Below are 19,108 nucleotides of genomic sequence, written 5' to 3'. Positions count from 1 at the left end.
TAAATGTTTCAAAACGATTAACAGTTTAGAAAATGAAAAAAAAAGTAAAATTAGTAAAAGTAAAGAATGTAATCAGTTACATTACAGTAATTGACATAGCTACACTACTCATTACATTTCTAAATAAATTAACTTGTAATCTGTAACCTTTTACATTTCCAAAGTGACCTTCCCAGCACTGGACACAGGGCCTACATTAGTTTTGAACGAGAACACATCAGTTATTCTTCCTCCTAGTTTGCAATGCAACACAAGCACGGGCCGCTAGATGGCAGCTACAAACCTTGTCAAACTAAAAATATCCTCAAACACAGGGCACGAGGAAGTGAGTTGCTAAGGAAATCATCCTTGACGACAGGAAGGCGCTGTAAACAAGGAACAAGGCTACTGGATTAGCTTTATCAGCTCATTTTTACCAGCATTGCTGATCAATGAATGGATTGCGGTGATTGTGGTACGTGTGTGAATTGTAAATGTTCTGCTTTGTTAATGGAGTTGTGAAACGAGTGCAGATGGGTCGCTAATTAGCTCCCGTTAGCGATCTGCTAGTTTTAATTTACCCTAGTTACCAGGTAACGTTATCTGTAGTAAGACTTAACTGAAACCTAAGGCTGTTATCTAAACCTGTTTTAATGCATCTAAAGAACCTGTAAAGAGTTTTAAAATGTGTTTATAGCCGAGAAGTATGACGTTTTAAAGTTTGTTAATGCTAAGAAAGATACAGTATGAATAATTAATCACAAACATGTAGACAGAAATGGTTAAGATATATGTTGGAGCAGAAAAGAACGATTTGTTAGAAAATGTATGAATCTAAATATTTATGAATAGTGGTGTATGCTAATACAGTGTATGAAATTGGACTTTTTTATGAAATTGGGCATTTGAACTGATGGATGTGATAACTAACATACATACTACTTCTATATTTCAGGACTCTTATGGCAGAGTTGCATATAATTGGACAAATCATCGGGGCCACCGGATTCCCACAGAACAGCCTTTTCTGCAAATGGGGTGTACACGCAGGTATCCTTTTTATTTTATTATAAAATATTTTATACTATGTTAAAAAATGAAGTTTTACAGACCCCTAAAGGGATGTCATGATAATTTTAAAAAAAGTAGAGGAAGTAGAGGGAAATATGCAAAATCACTGTATTTTAATAATTTTGCAATTATTGTGTTTGTCTTGCATTTTAATAGTGTAAAGAATTTTTTAAATGTTTTTTTATGTTATGAATTTTTATTTTAATGTTTATTTGACATGCCAAAGTTTGCTTTAATATGAAGTACTAAAGCCTTTTTCACTTTGTGCCATTCAGGAGGAGCATGGAGACTTCTTTCTGGTCTGAAGGAAGGCCAGACCCAGGTGGACATGCCTCAAACTGGGGACATGGCATACTGGAGTCATCCCATTGATTTGCACTACACTACAAAGGGCCTACAAGGTATTCGTCTTGTATTTTAGTGTTGCAGAAACAGTTTATAATCACTTAAGCATGAGTTAATATATAGAGGTGTTTTCTACTTCTAGGATGGCCAAAGCTTCATCTCCAGGTGTGGCATCAGGACTCTTTTGGCCGATGCCAGCTGTACGGTTATGGTTATATCCACGTACCATCAAGCCCAGGACAGCATCGTCTGCAGTGCGTGACATGGCGACCGCTGGCAGGACCCTGGCAGGATCAACTTGCTGAGATGTTTGTCGGAGGAGGTCCACAGCTGCGCACGCCAGATCTCATCTACAGTGGCACAGACCGATACAGACTCCACACAGTTGGCATGGGCACAGTTGAACTAGAGCTGTGCGTTATTCTGCGCCACTTTGACAGATACGGTGTGGAGAGTTGAGAACGGACTGCAGGTTGTCATACATTTCAGGTCTATGATATATGGAGAGGAAAAGAAGGTAAAATGTTTTGTTAAATTGGGCAGGAGGTAGTTATATAAGGTGTGTGTGTGTGTGTGTGTGTGAATGTAAGTGTTGTATGTTATACAAAGAGTTGAGTGAAATGGTGAGTGATAGATTTATCTCTACAGACTGATGTGTTTTTATGCTTTGGATCTCAAACAATACTTTTTTATTTCATTTTGTACACTTTTTGTACACTTTGTATCTTTTATAGAATTCTATTTTGTTTTGATGCAATTAAATTTGGCAGTTTTCAAAAATGTAATATTTGTAAGTCATTCATCAAGAATTTTTATGAGAAAGGCCTGTCAAAGAAAAACCTGACACAGTTCAGCTCAGTACATAGCATCAGGACATAGTTCTATTTTTGTTTCTCTATGTAGACACATCTTTCTGTAACATTTTGTAGCAGGCTCTGTGTTATGTAGATAGTGAGAATCAGCTCTTTGTCACATTTTGCTCATTTCCTGTGTGGAGTTTCAAACTGTTTAAGTGAGACTAAAAAAAGACAAAAGGGCAAGTACGATCACAGCTCATTTTTGCCATCAGCACTCAGCAGGCTACACTGAGTCAAAGTGAGGGAAAAATATTTAAAAGACTACTCATATATATATATATATATATATATATATATATAATACACAAACAGTGTATATATCAACTGTTCTGAAGGGGTGAAATTGTTGACACCATCCTGTTTCAGAAATGTTGGTTCGAAAGGGCGTTAAAGAGTATTTTAATGCACTGTTTTGCATCCTCCTGCTATTGAGGTTCATCAGTTCCTCTCTTAAATTCTGTTTCTTTATATAGAAGAAAGGGGGGTGGGGGATGTTTTTTTTTTTTTGAAGTTGATGAGTGTAGTTGTCATAATTTTTGGTACCTCTTCTAATTTGCTGTTAAAAACTTGCTGCTTTCTTCTAAGAGTTCTAAGAGTTGAAAGTAGGATACCTCCTTTGGGAATTGAGTCTGCATTCTGTAAACACAAGATGTGGAAGATATTCTAACAGATAAACTGCAGCCCTAGCATAATTTCTGTGTTGTGCCATTTAACTGTTACCTTAACATACCCAACTAACCTCATTAATTTCTTACTAAATAAAAAAAGTTTTACATACAAATAAATTAATATGTTCAAAACCATGTGTACTCACACATGAGATGGAAGTAAAGGCCATGATATACTTGCGTCAAAGTTCAGCACAACAACAGAAAAAACATTTCCACGTCAAAGAAGGTGAAGTCCCAGAATACACCCACCTATTCCATAACTGTCAAGGACCAGTGGCAGTTCCGTATTAAGTGGACATCGTATAGTTATTACGCCTGTTTCACACATGCTCCGTCTGCAGTGCGTATGCGGTCCATGTCCGTTAAGTACTCGGTGCAGAAGCAGCACGGACTCATTGTGCTTTCACACAGGACGCGTTTGCAGTCCGCTCCTGATCCGGGGCTGTTAATCACAACATTTCAAATCCAAACGTTGTTAGCCTACTGAAAGTGCTTTTTCAGCATTGTAGTGATCACATTGTAGTGTAGTTTTATCACAGTACAATTTACACAATCGTTCATTGACATATTCACGTTTAAACTCAATTAATATAAACAATGTATTCAATGCATTTGGCTTCTAGATTTGTACATTAAGTTGCTCAAGCAAGTGGAAACACATTTAAACACTGCATATATCCTACTTTTCACAAATATTTCAAATTAAAACTTGCCACTGAAAGAAACAGTCGGCTTTCGTGCATTTTGCATCTTTATTACAAACAGTCCTGCGGGTCTTAAAGAACTTCGTTTTTCTACCTCCACAATACACAAGTGCATATGTTGCCTTGTTTATCTAAAAGTGCACTTGTCTTTGTTTTAAACCTAGCCAAAAAGCCTGTGAAACACAGTAGACTTTAATTATATCTATTTTTTGTGAAATTACTACATTTCCATGTCAATCCATGTTCATTTTTACCGTGAAAAAAGCGCTGTCCCTTTAATTCAGCGCGTGCAGCACAGCAAAAATAGACTCAGTGCGGAAACGATCTGCACTGCTGCAGACTCACAGCTCCTGGAACGCGCTGCCGGACCGCGACCGCGTGCAGTGTGAACGCTCTGATCCGTTAACAGGGGTGCGGGGGAAAACCGCAAACAGGCGTTAGGGGTGGCACGGTACACAGATGTCACGGTTCGATACGATTTTGGTACAACAGGGGGAAAAAGAAATCTACTATGCTCCGTTTCTTTTCATTTATTTTGAACAGACAGTACAGTAGTGCAAATTACAATTTTTTACATGTTACATAAAATCTGTTTGTGTACACAAATAAAAGCAGACCTTTATACAGTGATTATTAACAAGACAATAAGTGTTTAAAGTTGATTCTGCTGGTATAAGGAAACAGTTTAAGTGATCGCGCCGGAGCACACACACACATCAGTTCCAGCATTGCTAACTTGACAGCGCAGTTGGTACTTTATCAAAATAAAATAAAGTGAACCTAACATCAGCGCGCGCGCCTCTGTGTCACCGTTGGAACACGACGGAAGTACAAAGCCTAGCATTTACATAATAAATAATAGTTTCGCATTCAGATACGTTACATCGCAAATATGGAAATATTATGGAATATTTGGATTTGTAACAAATGAGAGAGGTAGGATAAACGAGCACAAAGCTCCTTTCCGCAAACAGTTGAGTGCGCAAGCCTTTAAAGTATACTCCCTTGTCAGTGAGAGATGTGTTCAGAATCAGCACATGGTCACTGTCTAGGGGGCTTTGTTTTCAAGTGCGCAACTCGGCATTCGCTGTTATTCTGCTGGCGCTAGCGGTTATCAAACAGCGTTGCATTACTGCAGGCGCCCCCTTCTGGATTGGGGCTGAATTGCTTGTATTCGTCGTAAGGCTTCATGCACCGAACCTAGATGTCCGTACCATGACGGTTCGGTACGAATACATGTACCGTGCCACCCCTAATAGTTATCGTTATATGTAATGTTCTTGGTATGAACAGACCTTGAAATATAAAGTAATCATTTTTCTAATTCTACAAGAATAAGGAAGTCCACACTACAACTATAACGACGCAGAAGAACAGTACATTTGGAATCACTTTTAGAACATAATCCACTCAACATTAAAAAAAAACAAAAAAACTGAGGGATTTAAAGTAGCAGACAACGAGACTACAGTGTACGACTATAATAAACAGAACATTTTCATGTATAGGTGTGGGCACTAATATTCTAATTAATTTAATGCTTATCATTCTTGGTGTGAACAGGCCTTAAAAGGCTTTAATGTAACATAAGAAAGTTGATAAGGAAAGATTTCATAACATCTTGTTTCATTCTAAATGTTTAATTCTTGAGTGGATAGCAATAGCCAGCTGACTCCAAGCATTTAAATGCCATCATGAGTTAAACTAAACCCTTTGCCTCACATAATGTCCACAGTTTGGGTTAAATCTACAGGGGAAACTACTGTGCTGCAAAGGAAGTGTTGTGTCATTTGGTTAAACTGCGCTGCTTCCTTTTCCTCTTTTGTCATTCCTTGAGTTGAGAGCAAACTAAGTGTTTTCAGAACAAAGGTACGGCACACGAAAATAACTACTACTTTGAACCTCAAATACTTGTATTTGTTTGTTCCTGTTGAGCGGGGACCCAAGGAACCGTTGAGGTTATCGAAAGGAAACTGTACTGTAAATGAAGAATGGTGGCTTGTAAGGACATCTATTGTGACTTCATTGGTGAGTTTTGTTTGTTTTATTTCAGATCCTTTGAGTCTGTTGTGCCAATATGGGCATCAGTATCTCAGTGATGTTTGGGTTCTGATTTAGGCCGTTGGGTTTGAAGTAAAGAAGACAACACCAGCTTATGCTTTAGCAATGCTAAAGTGACGCCAGCGTTGTATCTAGAAGTGCTCAAGACCTTTAAGTTCTGTAACCATCTAGTGCTACATTCAAAAACTCAACATAAATTCCAGCGACGCTGACCATGAGGGCGGAGAATTTATTAATGGCATTGCAATGCCTGTTGGGATTTGTGCACTATAGTGGAGCTTTGTCAACATGCAGTCCTTTAGACCTGGAACTAATAAAGAGAAAGCGCATCGAAGCCATTCGAGGACAGATTCTCAGCAAGCTACGACTGTCTAAGGAACCAGAAGTAGATGAGGAAGAGGTGATAGACAACATCCCAGCAGAGCTCATCTCGGTGTATAACAGCACCATGGAACTAAATGAGGAGCAGGCAGCGACTCCTGTACACCAACCTATAGAAGATCCTATGGAGGAGGAATACTATGCTAAGGAAGTTCACAAGTTCACCATGAAACCGGGTGAGTGGGTCTGTTTTTTCTCTATTGTCAAGCCTGTCGATTATTGAATGATTACAGTGCCTTACATTGTGTTATGGCTAAAATGCCATGTGCCTGATGATTTCCTCAGAGAATTGAGGGTGTGTGCGAATTATCTGACCACAAACAGGAAGGAAGACTGCTAAGTGAATGCTAATGAAGTTACTCAGATCCTGGATTTAGAGTTCCTTGGTAAACTACAGTATCGCTCGACTCCAAACATCTCTTGATCTGTTATTGTCTCTTAAAACCTTATTTGGATGAAACTGACAACAGTGGTTTAGGGAGGTTTTGTTGTGAAATGAACTTGCAAAACCACCGACAATGACAACGGTCACTCGTTTTGAGGTTTCCCATGCTTACAGCAAACATTAAAATTTATATATATATATATATATGAAGAGTTCAGTTGCAAAAACAGATAACTCAAAAATCATGTTTTTTCATTGTGCTTTCCAATTAATCTCAATCAAACTGCAGTTGGGTTATTTTGACTAGGTTAAAAAACAGCTAACTAACACAATAAAACAATAAAAACATGATAACAATAAAAACATGATTTTTGAAATAAAATGGAGTTATGTGTTTTGCAAATAAACTGTATATATATATATATATATATATATATACAGTTTATTTGCAAAAACACATAACTCCATTTTATGGGTTTATTTGATCCCCTGCTGATTTTGTATGTTTGCCCACTGACAAAGAAATGATCAATCTATCATTTTAATGGTAGGTTTATTTGAACAGTGAGAGACAGAATAACAACAACAACAACAACAAAAATCCAGAAAACGCATTTCAAAAAAGTTATAAATTGATTTGCATTTTAATGAGTCAAATAAGTATTTGACCCCTTCGCAAAACATGACTTAGTACTTGGTGGCAAAACCCTTGTTGGTGATCACAGAGGTCAGACGTTTCTTGTAGTTGGCCACCAGGTTTGCACACGTTTCAGGAGGGATTTTGTCCCACTCCTCTTTGCAGATCCTCTCCAAGTCATTAAGGTTTTGAGGCTGACGTTTGGCAACTCGAACCTTCAGCTCCCTCCACAGATTTTCTATGAGATTAAGGTCTGGAGACTGGCGGCCGCTCCAGGACCTTAATGTGCTTCTTCTTGAGCCACTCCTTTGTTGCCTTGGCCGTGTGTTTTGGGTCATTGTCATGCTGGAATGCCCACGACCCATTTTCAACGCCCTGGCCCTGACAGTACATGGCCCCATCCATCGTCCCTTTGATGCGTTGCAGTTGTCCTGTCCTGTCTTCTTAGCAGAAAAACACCCCCAAATCATAATGTTTCCACCTCCATGTTTGACGGTGGGGATGGTGTTCTTGGGGTCATAGACAGCATTCCTCCTCCTTCAAACACGGCGAGTTGAGTTGATGCCAGTCCGAGGGAGATTGACAATTATTTTGTGTTTCTTCCATTTGCGAATAATCACACCAACTGTTGTCACCTTCTCACCAAGCTGCTTGGCGATGGTCTTGTAGCCCATTCCAGTCTTGTGTAGGTCTACAATCTTGTCCCTGACATCCTTGGACAGCTCTTTGGTCTTGGCCATGGTGGAGAGTTTGGAATCTGATTGATTGATTGCTTTTGTGGACAGGTGTCTTTTATACAGGTAACAAACTGAGATTAGGAGCACTGCCTTTAAGAGAGTGCTCCTAATCTCAGCTCCTTGCCTGTATAAAAGACACCAGGGAGTCAGAAATCTTGCTGATTGATAGGGGATCAAATACTTATTTGACTCATTAAAATGCAAATCAATTTATAACTTTTTTTAAAATGTGTTTTTCTGGATTGTTTTGTTGTTATCCTGTCTCTCACTGTTCAAATAAACCTACCATTAAAATTATAGACTGATCATTTCTTTGTCAGTGGGCAAAGGTACAAAATCAGCAGGGGATCAAATAATCCCCACTGTGTGTATGTGTATATATATATATATATATGTATGTGTGTGTGTGTGTGTGTGTGTGTGTGACAGTAAAGACATTTATGTTACAAAACTGTTCTTGAAAAAAAAAAAAAACCACACTATCACAGTTTTCCACAATCATTTTAACCAACATATCAACATTGATAATGATAGGAACTGTTTCTTGAACAACAAATCACCATATTAAAATGATTTCTGAATGATCATGTTGACATTGAGGGCTGAAATAATGGCTGCTGAACATGTAGCTTTGCCATCACAAGAATAAATTAAACTTCAAAATACATTAAGATAGAAAACAGTTATTTTAAATTATAATAATATTTCACAATATTACTGTTTTTACTGTATTTTTGAACACAAAAGCTAATTAAATAAGTTTGTTCAAATATTTCTGATTCATTTGAGTCATCATTGCAGTTTTACCTTTAGATATCATTATGTTCTTCTATAAAGCGTCAACATATTGTTTGTGCAGTATGACTATACCATTGGCACCTAATTACAGAGCCTTGTTGTTATTATAATACAGAGATGTTCCCTCACAGCTCATACACACAAACACAAAAATAATCCTTTGTTCCTCTTGTAAAATAAAAAAGCACATCACAGACATATATACAAAAACATTTCTGACGTTTTTGCTTTCTATCTCATCAGCAGTGGATGAAAACCTGGAAAAGCTCTTATGGTTCAACATCACAGATATAAGCCACAAATTGGGTTTAAACCACACAGTCTCCCAGGTGGAGCTCCGTATGCAAATCAGGGATGCTTCAATGGCTCCTGATTCAGAGCAGAGACTGGAGCTGTATCAGATCACTGGGAACAAATCTCGGTACTTGGAATCACGTTTCATTTCCATCCAAATGATTGGCAAGTGGCTGACGTTTGATGTCACACAGACCTTGAAGGACTGGCTGCAGAGGAATGGTAAGAAACAGCGCTGCCTGCCACATGTGACCTTGTGTGATTTTGTGAGGAAGTCTCTAATGTAAGATTAACTTGGCATGGAAAGTAGCTCATCACATCAAATGACCCACTCAACCGTGTCTAATGATTCAAATCTTTAATCTTAATATGTTGAATTTATTGAATTACAATAAAGCACATAATACAATTAATATTTTTAATTAAATTTATTATTAATTAAAAAAAATATATATATATAAAGATAACTGCTAATTTCAAATATTGATAAATAGTACATAAATATACTAAAATAACACTGCTGCAAACCAACATTTGCAGAATTTACGAACTTTTTACCCTTTCTGGTGTAGTTATTTTTGTATTTGCATGTTAATTTTAAAGATTTTATCTATTTTATTTTCATGCTGATGTAATGTTTATATGCCAGAAGATAACAAACACACAAATCAGGGCTTTAAGCTAACGTCCTAAACCTTTTCTAACAGAATTGAAAAATTGCAAATGTGTTATATATATATGTGACCCTGGACCACAAAACCAATCTTAAGTCGCTGGGGTATATTTGTAGCAATAGCCAAAAATACATTGTATGGGTCAAAATTATTAATTTTTCTTTTATGCCAAAAATCATTAGGATATTAAGTAAAGATCATGTTCCATGAAGATATTTTGTAAATTTCTTACCATAAATATATCAAAATTTCATTTTTGATTAGTAATATGCATGGCTAAGAACTTCTTTTGAACAACTTTAAAGGCGATTTTCTCAATATTTTGATTTTTTTTTTCCCGCACCCTCAGATTCCAGATTTTCAAATAGTTGTATCTCAGCCAAATATTGTCCGATCCTAACAAACCATACATCAATGGAAAGCTTGATGTTCAGATGATGTATAAATCTCAATTTTGAAAAATTGACACTTAAGACTGGTTTTGTGGTCCAGGGTCATATATATATATATATATATATATATATATATACTGTATATAAAGTGACAGTAAAGATATTTATGTTACAAGATAGTTCTAAAAAAAAAAAAAAAAAACACTATCATAGTTTTATACACACACACACACACACACACACACACACACACACATAAAATAGTAAATAAAACAGTAAAGTACACAATAGTATTTACATCATGATCAGCAGGTTAATCTTCAGTTAATCTTTTTACCTTTTATATTACTGAAAATACTGACGCTGTAACTGGTGTAGTTTAAAAGAAGTGTTTATTACACGTATGCATTGTTTTCAACATAAATAAAACTTCCGCTAAAATTTTATTCATAGAGGCAGAGCAAGGATTTCAATTGAAGTTGGCTGATAATTGTGAGCCTCAGAAGACATTTCCATTGAGAATAAAAGGTTTGTGAATTAAAAATAAAATCCTGTATGTCTTGATGTCGATAGGACAAGCAAATATTGCTCTTTGTGTCTACAGGTTTGGCTCGTGCAAGAGGTGATAAAGGCACCTTAGCAGAAAATATGCCAAGGCCTCACATGTTGGTAATGTCACTTCCTCTTGACGGCCACAGCTCATTAAAATCTCGCAGAAAACGTCAAACGGAAACAGATCGAGTTTGTACCGAGTGAGCCTTTTATGAGTCAACATAAAATAAAATTGACATTCTTTATTCTTACTATATCAAACGCCTCACTGTGTGCCATCTTCATGTTAAATGCAGTAAGTCTGAGGGCTGCTGTGTGAGGAGTCTGTACATTGACTTCCGCAAAGACCTGGGCTGGAAGTGGATACATGAACCTTCTGGTTATTATGCCAACTATTGCACTGGCTCTTGCTCTTTCGTCTGGACTTCAGAAAACAAGTACTCACAGGTAGCAATCAGGACTGTCAGATGCTTGGAAATGTTTTACAACGGGACTGTTTCGAAAATATGGCTCTGAAATTGTCCGGTTTTCTTTGCTTGCAGGTTCTTGCGCTGTATAGGCATCACAATCCTGGTGCATCTGCTCAACCCTGCTGTGTACCGCAGGTTCTAGACCCACTGCCCATCCTTTACTATGTGGGCCGCCAACATAAGGTCAGAATTAAATTCACTGATGTTTTCTAATAACACTTTCATCAGTGGTCAACAGAAATTTCATCTAAATAATGTTAAATCTTTCCGCAGGTAGAACAGCTGTCAAACATGATTGTGAAGACCTGCAAGTGTTGCTGAAAGTGCTATCTCTGTTTGGTCCTGATGAGCAAAATCAAGAGAGGAACATCTTGAGGCAATTGTAGCCCAGTATTTTTTGAGGGGAACTATTTTATTCCTTTTCATTTTACTTGACTCCACTGTACCACACTTAGATGTATTGATTGTTTTATACTGTTGTACATTTATGTTGTGAATAACACTCTACATATGCTGTACATGTTGTCATAAAAGTGGTCATATTCATTGTTTGATATAAAGGTGCCCAAAGTGTTTACTATTATTTAGCAGAAAATCAAATTGTGACTTAAAACGTTCATCACAGTTCAGGTGTAGATTATTCGGTCTCTTTTGTCAGAAACAACTGAAAAAAAAAATTGCATATAAAAACTATTGGACATATGTTTACTGTACAGAATGTATTTAGTGGAATATGATAATTGTCTGTTGATATCTGTACTTCTAGGTCAACAAGCATTGCTTACTTCCTTGTTTTTAAATACGTGCTTGAAAATAATTTTAAATTATTTTTTTGTAATTAATCCATCTGAAAACACAGAATACACTGTTTTAATACCATGATGTATTAGCTCCAGAATTAAGCACTGTTGCTACAATGTAGTTCAGATTTTTGCAAGTCGGTTGTGTTGGTGTAATTTTATTGCTGTATACTGTATTTGTGATCACCACTGAATGCTTTTAGTGCATGCTGTTGTGCTGTTTTCCCCAGAATCCACATTTGCAACAGGTGTTCAGGAAAGACAATTTCCTGCCAGCTATTTTGTTGTGGCTCCAGAGCTGGCAAGGCTTTTTCTTGTTTGTTTTTTATAAAGGAAGTGAATTAAAAGTTTATACACAGCATTTTATGTAATTTATTTTACTCTTATATTTTCTCTTTTGAAAATATAACAGAATAAGAGCCAGTTCTGATGAATTATGTTTATGTACCGATTTGTTGTTATACTGTAGGCTATATCTCCTTGGCCTCAGAAACTATACAGCCATTCCTGATTACAGTAGGCTGTCAACAGAGGCATGGACATAAACAAATACATATATATATATATATATATATATATATCAGTAAAAACGATAAATAGACTTTAAATGTGGTACCAGCATACTTAAAATTAATTATAAATGTATAACCAATACAACAGAAGCGATAAACAGATAAATCTAAGGATATTCTTAGATTTTTGGCCTATGCTGCCATCTAGTGGAACAACTTGGATGAAGCTATTTTAGTATTATTTGCACTTTCCACAAACGAATGGAAATCAATAATGGTTCTTCGACATGTTTCTAAAGTGATTAGATGTTTGTTGATAAAAGATATTCTGACATTCTGATCTTTTAATATGGAATTTCAGCTGCAATAATTATTATACTTGCAAGAGATTGTGTTTCAGGATCTATCTATCTATCTATCTATCCATCCATCTAAAACAAAATTTTTGATTCATAATTTTTGTTTTTTAATTAAATCATAGACTTTGGTATTGTAATATTGTAAACATGATCCAAACAAGATGGGTGAGGATTTGATTACTAGAGTTGATCACAGTGTTCCAAACTTTAATCTACAGGTTGGTAGAGTAATAGTTTAAATACATAAAACAAACAAAAAAAAAACTATATTACATTCTCTGCATTGATAAGTGCTTTCTGTTGGCCAATAAGGTTTAGATACTGCACATTTTATTACCAGTTTCTTAGCTAGGTTGTATTACAGATTGCTTTATGATGCCTTTGATTTCTCAAGAGCAGAGGTTGCACCAACAAAAGCTTGCACAACATAACTGTTGTTTTACTTCATGTCTTGAGCCAGGTATGACTGTGGATGAATTGCAGGGCACAAAAGTCAATATAATACAGTAACTATTTCTCTATCTAATGCTTTGAGTATCCTAAAATAAGCACATGACTTAAGAAGAAATAACCTTTGAGCATGAAGAATGTGAAGGCAGTCAAGCTTACAACAAATAATTTTTAATGGTTACATTTTAAGATCACAAGTTCACAAATGTTTTGGCTACTAACTAAATATGCATTTTGCTTCACAAAATTGGATTGTATACAGAGATTTTGGTTTGTTCAGATGGTAAAATCTGTGGAAGAAGCATTTGAGGCCAAAATCTGTTTATCTTCTGTTTCTTAGCTAGATTAACAAAATGACCATAGAAACTGAAGAGATACTGAAAATAAGATATGGTAAGCTCATATCTTATCTATAAATCATACAATTACTTTCAAGAAAACTGTAGCAAGCACATGTCAGAGCTTTTTAAAATGTAATTTTATGTTGTAGAAGTGAAAATTTACGGTATTTATTTCATGTCAGCATATTTTGGAAAAGTCATTTCCTATCAGATGTAATCATGACATTCTTTTCAGATAGAATGAACTGATGATGCCTGCTTTCTTCACGCTACCATTCCTGTACAGTCTTGTCCCACACTAGCTGTCCATGTGGCTCTTTGGCTCCTTCAGGCAGCATTGCCAGATAAACAGGAGTTTCTGCCCCTTCCTCTGGACTCTTGGTAGCATTTGGTCCGGCCATGTCTGTCCGCACCCATCCTGGACAGCAAGCATTCAGGAGGATACCATCATCTGGCCTTGTCTCGATAAGAACTCGAGCCTGGATCCTTGATAGCACAGTTGCACCAATCTAAAAAAGACAGTAAGCAAATACATGTTTAATTTGGGCCTGCTTATTGCTAAAATACACTGCCAAACATACCAGACACCTTATGTCAGAAAAAAAAGGATGTTTGTTACCTTGGTGGTACCATAGGCAGTGTTTGGCCAGCCTTGAGCTGTATGATCCCCTGCCTGTGCAGACTGAACAAACTCTCCCATCAGCAGGCACAATTCCTCCTCAGACAAATCTTTATTTCGGAATCTGTTCAAAGATAAACATAAAATCAAAATAAATATTCTACATGCTATGTGCTTTAACTGATCACTTACTATGAAAACTGGTTCACGCACTTTGCCTGTAGTTCAGGACTGCACTGGTTAAGGGATTTCTTGCTAACAAAGCTAGAGACGTTGACAACCCGAGCTTTGGGTCGAAGTATCGGCAGAAGTGCATGGCACACCCACAGCATTCCCCAGAAGTTGGTACGCATGGTCACCTCAGCCTGTTCTCCAAATGGCTCTGTTGCTGAATCTAGAAAAAGAAGAGTATTTCAAATGGCTGTAATACAAAATATATAATAAATTAAAAGCTTATTTTATTAAGCCAAATCGTACCCTTCAGCTAGAAGATTTCCCTATGGAGTTTTTCACACAAAATGTTTTAAAAAATATTTTTGCAAAAGAAAAAATATACTTGCAAAAGACTCAAGTGCAACAGTCAAACACCTCTGTCGGGTTACATGGAAAAGTAATCGAAAAGCAGCAATAATTGAAAAGTGGATGGAAAAAAAGTTATATTTGAATGGTCTTTTACATAACAGAACGTTGTGAAGATTTTAGCACAGATTGCTGTATGGAGCAAATAGAATAGAATACAATAATAAACATAAAAACATTATTTTATTGAGCCAATTCCTAAAGTGGTATCCTTCCGCTAAAAGATATAGTCATTCACTTGCGTTTAAAAACACGAGATGCAGGGCAGTGAAAAGAAAAGTAAGGTCTAGAGAGTTTGTTTTAAAGCTCTTTTTAAAACCCCTTCGAACATTAAGAGTTAGTTCACCCAAAAATGAAAATTAGCCGTGTTTTACTCACCCTCGAGGCATCCTAGATGTATATGACTTTCTTCTTTCAGACGAATCCAATCGGAGTTATATTAAAAATTGTCCTGGCTATTCCAAGCGTTATCATTGCAGTGGGTGGGTGTTTCTCTTTAACAGTCCTAACCCTAACCCTAACCCTAACCCTAACCCTAACGTTAAATAAAGTGCACGCATCCATAATAAAAGTGCCTCACGCGGCTCTGGGGCGTGAATAAAGGCCACCTGTAGCAAATCCATGCATTTTTGTAAGAAAAATATCCGTATTTCAAATGAAATAAACACTTTTCTCTCACTTCTGCTCACTGTCATATGCGGAAGCCGTTCCTTTGGGTGACGTAGGACGTATGCGCAGCGCGCACCTCTGAGATATGCAGGAGCAAAGGAAACAAAGTTTACTTACTTTAGCAAAGAAACCAATCTCCTCTTGGCTTATATCAAAATAATGTCCTCCGACATTTTTCTTTACAAATCCTCATTTTGTGCTTCTAATTCTTGACCGTCATTTTGTTTTTTTCTCTCTCTGAGTTCGTCACTAATCACACAACGCCAACGTCCTACGTCATCCGCCGGAACGGCTTCCATGTATGAGTTTGATGTAGTGATGCAAGTGTTTATTACATTTGAAATATGGATATTTTTCTAACAAAAATGCATGGATTCGCTACAGGAGGCCTTTATTCACCCTCCGGAACCACCTGAGGTACGTTTTATTATGGATGTGCGCATTTTATTTAACGTGTTTTGGACTGTTGAACAGAAACACCCGCCCACTGCAATGATAGAGCTTAGAAGTGCCAGGACAATTTTTAATACAACTCCGATTGGATTCGTCTGAAAGAAGAAAGACATATATACCGATGGCTTGAGGGTGAGTAAATAACAGGCTAATTTTCATTTTTGGGTGAACTAACCCTTTAACTATAGTTTTACTACAAAAAACAAAGAAACATGGTTACTATAGTTAAACCCTAGTCTCAGCCTCAGAGGGCACACAAAAGTGGAAACACTTCAGGAGTTTCGAAGTCGTCGTCGGAATGGTTGAATTATACAAGATTTCCGGGAGACATGTGTGTCGCGTTCTTTAACGTTTCGCCTGGAAACAAAGATGCCGTGATGCCAAACCCCCTCACGAAAGAAGAAAGCCGTCGTGTTTACGACAAATGCTTATCAGGATCAAATAAACGCTGGATTTTCAAAAGCATGTGAAATATTTAAAGTTTGCGGCATGGAAACTTTAAAATACGTCCGAGAGTTTTACTGAATGTCTGTTATTGTGGTGACATTTCCACGCCCGAAACGTGACGCTGAACGAAACGAACAGTGATTAGTTGTTTGACATGTTGGTCAAATGGCCTCATGGGCGGGCCTTGGCCAATGAAAGCTAACATAGTTTCCAGACCTTCAGCCGTCAGTCTGAAGGTCTGGCTACGCGAGACTAGTTAAACCCTAACTACAGTGTATCCAGTGTTTTGCCACATTAGCCATAGTTTAACCATGGTATTTGTAGTAAAACTGTGGTTATACAAATGGTAATCAATATGCCAAAAAAACAAGTTTACTACACTTTTACTACAATAAAACCAAGAGTCTAAGGGCCTGTCAAATGGTCAAACACATCTGTTTGACACGTTTAAATAGAAAAACAATTGGAAAGCATTGTAGTTTCATTGAAAAAGGCTTTCTGTGTGAACGGCCTCTTACATAACAGAATGTTGCAAGGATTTTAGCACAGAATGCCGAGTGATCAGTCATATTATAATATAATATAATATAATATAATAAAAACGCTATTTTATTATCCTCTAGAACAGGGGTTTTCAAATCTGTACTAGTTTTGAAAACCACTGCTCTAGAAGATGGTCCCTAGTGGAGGTCATTTACACAAAAACGCCATATGTTGCAGTAGACTGAGAACCGCAAGGTCTACAGGCAAGTTTGATATCAAAACTTGAGCGGCGCGTTTTAGAACTTTGTGTCACGCACAAAACGCTGCAAAGGACGCAAATGCGATATATATTACAATATAATATATTATAACAATATTTTACTGTAATATATTAAATTACAGCTATTATATATAGAATGATTTAATTGTTGAATGTGTTAATTGTTCTTTAACACTTCTCTGTCAAACTAACGTTTGAAGGCAATTCCCGCGTTGTTAATAAGAACATCCAGGCCGCCGTACTTCTCCAGAAGAAACTTCTTCGGTTTCAGAGAGCTTCCTTGGTCACATACATCAAGTTGGTGGAAGATTACGTTTTTGCATCCCTCAGATTTCAGTCCAGCAACCGCATCTTGTCCCAGCTTCTCATTCCGTGCAGTAAGGAGAATATCTCCATTGAAACCTGCTTTGCACAAGCCTTTAACAATCGCCAGTCCGATGCCTTTATTTGCTCCTGTAACTACAGCTACTCTTTTAGACATTGTGGGCTTCTGTAGTCTGCCGTTAGATCACGAAATAAAGAGTCTGCTGTTGAGCTTCGAAATGTTAGCTTCTGAAATGTTCCGCATTCACACAGCGCGCAGCTCCTCCTCTAAACCGGACAATAACAAAAGAAAAGTGCAAGTCATGCTTACTGTTGATAATATGCAGATACACTTTATCGCCCTCGGGTAATTTAAATGCACATTGTATCAAATGTTATCAAATATTAGATTATAGTTGTCAGCAGACTGATAACTAGTAACAGGATCAGTATACAGAAGTAAAATTGACGCTAAACCGAGAAACACACATTCAAATACATACTAAGCCCTATGGCATATATTACAATGAAAGAACAATTTGTCGTTTTTGTTTTGACTAATATCCATATAAATCTTATATAAGCCATCTGTTAAAAAAAAAAGGGTTTACAAGAACTACCATTTCAGCCTTTCCTCTTAAAAGAAAATTACGTTTAATAAAATATGTTACTTGCTGTTTATTTGTACTTAATTGTGAAATTGACTAACATTTTCTGAGTGAGAAGTGTTTCTACTAGAAGTGTTATTTTTCACCAGTTCTCTCGCTCTCTCTCTCTCTCTCTCTCTTTAGAATAGGTGCAAAACAAATTTAATGTCACGAAACACTACCAACTCAACAGGTTTTGCCTTTTTAGTGACAGAATCAGTGAGTGTGGGTAAGAGGGCATGCCATGTAGAGAAAGCATTTAAAACCTTGTCTTGTTTAATGTGATTTGTCTTTATTTGCTGCCATCTGCTGTTCAAAAAATGTTGTCAAAATATTTTGCAGGTTGTACATCAGGGCAGCAGGTGGTGCTGTAAAAGCATGTTTTTTTTTTTTGTAGCATGGTCATATCCATAACAGGTTATTTACGTTTTGTGTACATTCTATTTCTATTGTCTGTTTTTGTTGCTTACTTTTAAGCAATGTGATTTAAATGCATGGGGTATATTAAACAACAACAACAACAAACAAAAAATAAATAAAAAAATAAACACCAGATCTTGCCAGATTCAACTTTGGAATGTGGATTTGCTGATTTAAGTTGATATGCTCTGGAGCATCAGCTTATAGCCTATCAAAAAAGGCTCTAAAATTAGGCTGAAACAAGTAATTAGCAGAATACTGCAAAGAAACAAGATTCATCCGGCAATAATCTGAAATCATTTTAAAAGTACAGTACGTTTTACATTTTTGCCTGAAGTCTAGGCCTATAATGTGTGTTGATGTTGAAATCTATCAACCCATATCAATGAACTTCTCTTTTTTTCTCCCACATTTCTCAGTAAAGAGATTAACAGAATACAAAGTAAAACTTTGTTGAATACTAGTTTTCTTCAATGGTGACAAATAGTGTGTTCATTAGGTTGTTTACTGACTACTGCTTTTGGAGACCTCAACATAATTGAGATACTTACAAATGTTAAGAATGTCAGCTGTTTATTGACACAAAGAAATATTTGAAAACATGGACATTCTTTTTCACCTAGAAAATAACAAAGATCCTTTTTTAAAGGCAGTAACTTATTCCTAGAGCCACAAAGTCGAAAAATATTGCCTCTCAGAGCCTAAACACTCAGCCCATACATGGCTGGATTCAGAATT

General features: G+C 36.7%; 3 protein-coding genes and 1 long non-coding RNA gene across 6 annotated transcripts; 2 read left to right on the top strand and 2 right to left on the bottom strand.

Moving 5' to 3' along the window:
- The first annotated feature begins 299 nt into the window (after positions 1-299).
- Positions 300-2,180, top strand: b9d2 (B9 domain containing 2). Its single transcript, XM_058758034.1, has 4 exons — positions 300-454; positions 935-1,029; positions 1,326-1,451; positions 1,538-2,180. The coding sequence occupies exons 2-4, from the start codon at positions 942-944 to the stop codon at positions 1,852-1,854; spliced, it is 531 nt and encodes a 176-aa protein (XP_058614017.1). The 5' UTR covers positions 300-454; positions 935-941; the 3' UTR covers positions 1,855-2,180.
- On the bottom strand, positions 2,027-4,009 carry LOC131528711 (uncharacterized). Its single transcript, XR_009267932.1, has 2 exons — positions 3,882-4,009; positions 2,027-3,365 (listed from the first exon to the last, which is right to left on the bottom strand). It is a non-coding gene; the product is annotated as an uncharacterized LOC131528711 (long non-coding RNA).
- Positions 4,010-5,371: 1,362 nt separating this feature from the next.
- On the top strand, positions 5,372-12,169 carry tgfb1b (transforming growth factor, beta 1b). Of its 3 annotated transcripts, none has more exons than XM_058758024.1 (8): positions 5,372-5,496; positions 5,681-6,245; positions 8,870-9,142; positions 10,440-10,514; positions 10,591-10,738; positions 10,835-10,985; positions 11,081-11,191; positions 11,282-12,169. In XM_058758024.1, exons 2-8 carry the CDS (start codon positions 5,903-5,905, stop codon positions 11,327-11,329), a joined length of 1,149 nt encoding a protein of 382 aa, XP_058614007.1. In that variant the 5' UTR covers positions 5,372-5,496; positions 5,681-5,902; the 3' UTR covers positions 11,330-12,169. The 3 variants fall into 3 exon arrangements, with proteins under 3 accessions (XP_058614007.1, XP_058614008.1, XP_058614006.1); XM_058758025.1 differs by having other exon boundaries at positions 5,443-5,655; positions 5,746-6,245; positions 8,873-9,142; XM_058758023.1 differs by having other exon boundaries at positions 5,446-5,655; positions 5,746-6,245.
- Positions 12,170-13,284: 1,115 nt separating this feature from the next.
- On the bottom strand, positions 13,285-17,595 carry cbr1l (carbonyl reductase 1-like). Its single transcript, XM_058758031.1, has 4 exons — positions 17,193-17,595; positions 14,303-14,483; positions 14,090-14,213; positions 13,285-13,979 (listed from the first exon to the last, which is right to left on the bottom strand). The coding sequence occupies exons 1-4, from the start codon at positions 17,479-17,481 to the stop codon at positions 13,740-13,742; spliced, it is 834 nt and encodes a 277-aa protein (XP_058614014.1). The 5' UTR covers positions 17,482-17,595; the 3' UTR covers positions 13,285-13,739.
- Positions 17,596-19,108: the final 1,513 nt, after the last annotated feature.

The sequence above is a fragment of the Onychostoma macrolepis genome, chromosome 21 (genome assembly GCF_012432095.1).
Source record: "Onychostoma macrolepis isolate SWU-2019 chromosome 21, ASM1243209v1, whole genome shotgun sequence".
Lineage (NCBI taxonomy): Eukaryota > Metazoa > Chordata > Actinopteri > Cypriniformes > Cyprinidae > Onychostoma > Onychostoma macrolepis.
This window is presented reverse-complemented; position numbering and strand designations above follow the sequence as displayed.

What these genes read in the sequence shown, in the direction of transcription:
- cbr1l (XM_058758031.1), bottom strand. Translation starts at nt 17,481, where the DNA reads ATGTCTAAAAGAGTAGCTGTAGTTACAGGAGCAAATAAAGGCATCGGA. An exon ending in CGCGGGAATTGCCTTCAAAC is followed by an intron (nt 14,484 to 17,192) that starts GTTAGTTTGACA and finishes TTCTTTTTCTAG; the next exon opens with ATTCAGCAACAGAGCCATTT. An exon ending in AGTCCTGAACTACAGGCAAA is followed by an intron (nt 14,214 to 14,302) that starts GTGCGTGAACCA and finishes ATCTTTGAACAG; the next exon opens with ATTCCGAAATAAAGATTTGT.
- b9d2 (XM_058758034.1), top strand. Translation starts at nt 942, where the DNA reads ATGGCAGAGTTGCATATAATTGGACAAATCATCGGGGCCACCGGATTC. An exon ending in CAAATGGGGTGTACACGCAG is followed by an intron (nt 1,030 to 1,325) that starts GTATCCTTTTTA and finishes TGTGCCATTCAG; the next exon opens with GAGGAGCATGGAGACTTCTT. An exon ending in CACTACAAAGGGCCTACAAG is followed by an intron (nt 1,452 to 1,537) that starts GTATTCGTCTTG and finishes TTCTACTTCTAG; the next exon opens with GATGGCCAAAGCTTCATCTC.
- tgfb1b (XM_058758024.1), top strand. Translation starts at nt 5,903, where the DNA reads ATGAGGGCGGAGAATTTATTAATGGCATTGCAATGCCTGTTGGGATTT. An exon ending in ATTTCCATTGAGAATAAAAG is followed by an intron (nt 10,515 to 10,590) that starts GTTTGTGAATTA and finishes TTGTGTCTACAG; the next exon opens with GTTTGGCTCGTGCAAGAGGT. An exon ending in ATGTGGGCCGCCAACATAAG is followed by an intron (nt 11,192 to 11,281) that starts GTCAGAATTAAA and finishes ATCTTTCCGCAG; the next exon opens with GTAGAACAGCTGTCAAACAT.